The sequence below is a fragment of the Electrophorus electricus genome, chromosome 8, assembly GCF_041902795.1.
Source record: "Electrophorus electricus isolate QZ-2024a chromosome 8, ASM4190279v1, whole genome shotgun sequence".
Lineage (NCBI taxonomy): Eukaryota > Metazoa > Chordata > Actinopteri > Gymnotiformes > Gymnotidae > Electrophorus > Electrophorus electricus.
Window position 1 is genome coordinate 451730 of NC_137504.1, and position 6645 is coordinate 458374.

At 40.5% G+C, this 6645-nt stretch overlaps 1 protein-coding gene across 1 annotated transcript; it reads left to right on the top strand.

The window, feature by feature from the left end:
• Positions 1 to 4368: 4368 nt before the first annotated feature.
• LOC145659015 (uncharacterized) lies at positions 4369 to 6446 on the top strand. Its single transcript, XM_081719654.1, has 2 exons — positions 4369 to 4540; positions 5758 to 6446. Exons 1-2 carry the CDS (start codon positions 4492 to 4494, stop codon positions 6165 to 6167), a joined length of 459 nt encoding a protein of 152 aa, XP_081575780.1. The 5' UTR covers positions 4369 to 4491; the 3' UTR covers positions 6168 to 6446.
• The last annotated feature ends 199 nt before the right edge of the window (positions 6447 to 6645 follow it).

The window sequence follows — 6645 nt, forward strand, 5'->3', positions numbered from 1 at the left end:
CAAAATAAGATGAATCATCATTAGAGGAAAAAAAAGCCAAATGACAAATGCCTTGTTGCTAAAGATGTAACTACCTTTGTTCTTATGTTGATGGAGAATAACTTAAATCCCTTTACTAGTGTCAGCAATCCCACCTCCGGCCACCAGAAGTCCTCATCCACAAAATTCTAATCCAGTCTCCATGATGACCATTTTTACACTCACCTGGCCATAACCACTCCCTAATCAGCCACACATCTCCAACTCTCCAGTTCCTCCACTTCACAGAGTCCTCCCATTTCCCCAGTGTCTCTGACTCCAGGAGTCCTCCCATTTCCCCAGTGTCTCTGACTCCAGGAGTCCTCCCATTTCCCCAGTGTCTCTGACTCCAGGAGTCCTCCCATGTCCCCAGTGTCTCTGACTCCAGGAGTCCTCCCATGTCCCCAGTGTCTCTGACTCCAGGAGTCCTCCCATTTCCCCAGTGTCTCTGACTCCAGGAGTCCTCCCATGTCCCCAGTGTCTCTGACTCCAGGAGTCCTCCCATGTCCTCAGTGTCTCTGACTCCAGGAGTCCTCCCATGTCCCCAGTGTCTCTGACTCCAGGAGTCCTCCCATGTCCCCAGTGTCTCTGGCCCTAGGAGTCTTCCCAGGTTCCCATGTTCTTTGGCTCTACCTTTTGTCCTGTGTTTTTTGGTTTGGAATGTGTTGTTTGTGCGTTTGTCGCATTGTGCCTCTGTGATGCCTTTATAGACTGATCCTTTGTTTTTACAATCTGTTGCTGTTCCTTGATTGAGCTGAACTTTCTCCTTATTATTAAACTACTCAGAACTTCGGAATGCAGCCCTGCCTTGGTTTACTCACAATTACACACAGTTACACATCTAAATAATGAATATCTAAACATCACATATATAGAAATAGATCTGTTGCTTATTCCCAAATTTGGCTTTGAAGTGTTTTGTAGGCTTACTATTGTTGATACCATCACCTACTTCAGCTGTTTTATAATCATGACACTGTGTGAAATGTTTGCTCACCTACTACTGTAAAAGAAATATGCTGGTTTTCAGGAATGTCAGAATAAGCATATTTCCTGTTTCATACAGTTGCCTTTTCTGGACCAGGTAAGTGTTGTGAATGTTTCTTACAGGTAGTGGCATAATCATCGCTCTCTTACACACACAAGTGACCTTTGACAGTTCTGCTGCCATGGAGTGTAAGTTACAGTGCAGATGATGTTCTCACACCGTCTCTCTTGCACGGTGGACACCTACCCAGGATTAGGCATGCACGTGTTTCTCAGCAGAAGGCGTCGACTGCTGATTTGTTTATCCAGTTGTATTTAGCTTCAAATTTTATTTTTAGGTCTAAATAAATGAGCCATTTCCAGACCTCGGTGACCTCATAGTTGGCTGTGGGCATCTGCAGTTGAAGATAAGTGAAAATATATTATTTTTATTATGTAAAGGTAGAACATTTATAATGAACTCAAATAAGTAATTCATTAAATTCATAAAAAACAGATCAATCCACATGAGTGGTGCATAATAAAACAGTTTAATTACAGATGCTGTATTTATCTGTTATTTACCCACACATTCCTATTTATGCTCTTATTATTTTTGTTTATTGCCACATTGTACAATATATACTTAATTCTTTACATATTTAATTATTTTCTTTTTTTTCTTTTAGCTATTATTCACATTTTTAATATTAGTGCAGATATCAAACATCAAACTAATGCATGGGTTATGCAGTAATGTAATACATGTTTAATGAAAGTCGTGGTATTGTGAAGGGAGGACCACAGCACACACCCACCCCCCTCACAGTCACTGGTCTACTAACCACGTGCACCTGTTCCTTGTTTCTCCCTTCCACTGTTTCAACCTGCAGGTCAGCAGGGATGGCACTGCACATTAGTGCATTACCTGTTGGAGCACCATGACAAGCACTTACCTTTTGTTTCATTTTTGCTGCTATACCATAGTGCCTTCAGTGATGGAAAATAAACAGCACATTCTCGCAACCTCAGCTCTTGTTCCCTCTGTGCATCACAGGTATATTTTAGAATCTTCAAGGTACCAAACCATTTCCTTGATGGGCACCAGTTAGCCACCTGTGACATTCTTCCGACAGCTCCGAGGAAGTCTCAAAAATGTACTTTATTTTTATTTTTATTTTAAATTATATTTTGCATATAAATTCATTCATGGGCATCAACTTTAGTTTTTCTTAGGAGCAAATCTAAACAAATGCATTCAGATACAGTGTGGTGTGGTGTGGTGTGTGTAGATCCAGAATAATGTAGTCTAGTGTGTGTAGATCAGAGTGGTGTGGTGTGTGTAGAGATCAGAGTGGTGTGTTGTGTGTAGATCCAGAATGATGTAGTCTGGTGTGTGTAGATCAGAGTGGTATTGTGTGGTGTGGTGTGTGTAGATCAGAATGATGTAGTCTGGCATGTGTAGATCAGAGTGGTGTGGTGTGTGTAGAGATCAGAGTGGTGTGGTGTGTGTAGATCCAGAATGATGTAGTCTGGTGTGTGTAGATCAGAGTGGTGTTGTGTGGTGTGGTGTGTGTAGATCAGAATGATGTAGTCTGGCGTGTGTAGATCAGAGTGGTGTGGTCTGGTATGTGTGTGTAGATCAGAGTGGTGTTGTGTGGTGTGGTGTGTGTAGATCCAGAATGATGTAGTCTGGTGTGTGTAGATCAGAATGATGTAGTCTGGTGTGTGTAGATCAGAGTGGTGTGGTCTGGTATGTGTGTAGAGATCAGAGTGGTGTTGTGTGGTGTGGTGTGTGTAAATCAGAATGATGTAGTCTGGTGTGTGTAGATCAGAGTGGTGTGGTCTGGTATCTATTTCCAGGCGGCTGTGCACATCATTGGTCATTGCTCAATGGGTTGTGCAGAGGAAGCACACAGCTGAGTAAGCAGAGACGTCTTGTTTACCACCGTGGGCTGCATCCACAGAGGCATTACAGATTAGGAACGCTAAATCCATCACTAGCATTACAGATTAGGAACTCTTAATCCATCACTATCATTATAGATTATGAACTCTTAATCCATCACTATCATTACAGATTATGAACTCTTAATCCATCACTATCATTACAGATTAGAAACTCTTAATCCATCACTACCATTACAGATTAGAAACTCTTAATCCATCACTATCATTACAGATTAGGAACTCTTAATTCATCACTAGCATTACAGATTAGGAACTCTTAATACATTATTAGCACTCACTGGTGTTTTCACATTAAACGCAAATTCGGGGGTCCCACATCACTTTTTCTTTAAATAAAAGAAGATTAAATTAAAGAATAAATAAATGTAGTATTTGGAAGCATTATTAAATGGGACTAAATATTTTGTAGGAGTAGAGCTGTATACTGGGATTTATATTTTTAAAAATTACATTCTTTAAAACAAACAAATTAATTAATATAGATAAATAATTTGAAAAATATTAATTAAAGGCTGAAAAGTTTTATTTCTTTTTTCTTTATAAAGAGGCAGACTGTTATTGAATCACTGTGTTAACTTCCTAAATGCTCCAGTATAATGTAATGTTTAATTTCAGTTAAATTATTATAGAATTTTGTACTTTCTGTTAACACCATAACATGGTGAAACACTCTTTAAGAAAGGGGTTATATGTCCTTTCCTGTATTTCACACTGCAGTTTAAATAAAACACCTCAAATAAATGTGTGTGCATTTATAAGACCCCTCAATAACAGGTGACAAAATCTATCACTTGTATTTGCCTTCGTCTTTGTTTCCATTATTTTTCTATAATTATTTTTGTTCTATATTTCTACTCTGCTAGCCAGGGCTCTGTGTGGCTGTGGCAGTAGTGGAGAGTGCTATGAGTTAGATGGCAAATCCTGTTGCAGGAGTATTTCACCATTTAGCTCTTAGTCTGGTTTCTGTGTGCTTGGGGTTTTTTATGTTCTTTCTTATCAACTCTTCCTTTGACTCAGGAATGCTGGAGCTCTTTCTTCACTCTATAAACACCTGGTTAGGGAACATCTAGATAACGATCCAATTAACAAGATCACATGAAACTATACGAGAATTTCACATGTTCAAATTATTTCACCCATATTTCATAGAATTATTTTGTGTGGAAAATCTGTGTATATGCATAGACCTACACACCTTAACTTAAAAATTAATTTTTTAAGTAATTAATAAATAAAAAATATGTACAATGATAATAATAATAATAATACACTATTAATAATAAATGTTAAAATGAGGTTTAGATCCTTTTCACAGCAAACAACAAACCACCATGTTCTGTTGCACAACATGCCACACAAAGGTAAACCTCACCATCACGTTTTCTGCCGTGACAGTGTGAAGGGGAAGTTTGAGTGGATGAGGGCTGTTGTGCAGGGCTGCACCACAACCGCCCATCAGTTGCCCTGCTGTGTCCGAGCTGAGCACACCACATCTCCACCTGGGGAAGAAGAAGACAGAAGAGTGTTCACACAGAGATGCTGCTCCTGGCCCTGGTCCTGGCACTGCTGCCCTGCTCTGCTCAGGGTAAGTGGGAACGACCGTGCTAACACACATGCTCTCCACCTTCTCAAAACTTCACTAAACTTCACAAATCCTCAGCACGTATAACTCTATAACAGCTACATGGGGTGGAAAACTTTGACTGCAATATTTGACTAGAACCTGCTGGATATTTTTTATTTAAATCATTTTCTAGTTTTATTGGTTCACTTTGATAGTAAAAACAGCTTTTTAGAATGTAAACGCTCTTAAACTTTTTTTTAAAAAGCATAACTGTCCTTTCACATGGAAAGTTGAACTGAAAATGCTTCTTCACTTTTGCTTCTTTTGCTTTAAAGCATTAATTGCTTATTGTTTAGTGATACATTTATGCAGAAGGCACCATTTTTACTGTCTTTAATCTAGAAAATTAAAACAGAGGAAATAAAACATTTAATTTAAATTCTTTATACTCTCTTTAAAACAAGCTATACTTATTGCTATGGAAAGCTTTAAAAACTCTTTCACACTAACCCATCTGAACATACACCTATTCACCATTGTTCATTTCTCCTGTCCTACTGTCTGTTGTTCTACTGTACTTCACCGTGTATAGCAGCACAAACACAGCTTCAGAAATCACAAGCCTGTAATCTCATAGTTCTTATAGTTCTTATAGTTCTCACAGTTCTTATTCTTGTGTAGAGGCGCATGACCCGCCGTTACAGCATGGAGGGGGTCCGGGTGGGCAGGTGCACTCAGGCTGCGGTTTCGGGGCCGCAGGTCTATAACAGTTGCGTCTGCCTGTTGTGTGTCCTGTACAAGCTGAACGAGAAGTGAAAGTGGATAATGGGAAACAGTCTCTAGAGACCAGGCTCTTCTGTAGGCCTCCCACAACAATGTGTTTCCTGACTCTGTCTGTTTGCACTCTGTGTGCAGTTTCAGCCGTTTCCCCCACCCGTATAAGGCCCTCACAAGACCACTCCTGTTTCCCCTTTTCCTTAACACAAAAAGAATCAGACTGAGCAATGGCACCTCCCTACCCAGCACAAATGTGTCACAATTCCCTCAGTTGCAAAAATGTAATTTGTGCCACTCAAAGGCCGAAGTGATTCACTTGTAAGGACATTAGGTGATGTGTGTACACTTGACATGCTGTGTTGGTATCACTGCTTAACTCTGTGGCCAGTCACTGTGCTTCAGATTTCTCTGACCTGTCTGAGTGAAGGTTTTGAAGCCTGACGTATGTGTGCTCCCTTTAGTCACTGAAGATGTAAACACCCCATATGTGGGCTCAGCAAGTGAAAGCCCCTCCCTCGCCGAGGCCAGAGACCAGCTCCCACCCCGAGCTCCGGCCTCTCAGTGCTGTGACAGCCTGAAGGAGCCACTCTCGCAGCTGGTTGAGGAGCAGCGTGAGGCCAGGGGCTGGTACGCCGAGATGGTCAAGTTGCTCACGCAGCTGCTGCAGGAGAACAAAGAGCTGGCCAGCAGTCAGACTGAGGTCCTGAAAGTCCTGCAGGTCATGCAGGAGCAGCAGGAGAAATCGCTCGGCCACCTGGGAAATTTGGCACGCCATCAGAGCCTCCTCGTGGAGAACCACCAGGCCCTGCTCATACAAGTCTCACGCATCACTGCTCAGATCCAGGAACTGACCAAGAAGCAGAGTCAATAGAAGCTGTGTTAGCCCTGAACCCCGAACCCTGAACTTTAACCCGACTAATCTCTCTGATCCCTGCTGGAGGCTGCCCAGCCGGGCAGAAGAACTAGAAAAAATGATGTCTGACAGTTCATGATATGCTAATACATATAATCACATACCAATTAACATGATCTATAAGAAATATTACCAGATCATTTCTTTTTGTAATTGATTTCTTTGTATCTCATTCTGTATCTGAAGCATTAACAATGAAAAAATGAATAAAGAAAAATAGCATGCTTACTAGACAAATGTGTATTTTCTTTTCAATGCAATGACAAGGTCATAAAAATTATAGTTTCATACACAACATTAATTAAAATACATTGTTTTCAGCACTGAAAACAAATACCATTTATTATGCTAATATTTTACAAACAATTAAACAAACCATGAATAATTTTGTCTCTTTTCCTCCATAATCCTTGGTGGTTCAATATTTGAGCTCACA

What these genes read in the sequence shown, in the direction of transcription:
- LOC145659015 (XM_081719654.1), top strand. Translation starts at nt 4,492, where the DNA reads ATGCTGCTCCTGGCCCTGGTCCTGGCACTGCTGCCCTGCTCTGCTCAG. An exon ending in GCTGCCCTGCTCTGCTCAGG is followed by an intron (nt 4,541 to 5,757) that starts GTAAGTGGGAAC and finishes TGCTCCCTTTAG; the next exon opens with TCACTGAAGATGTAAACACC.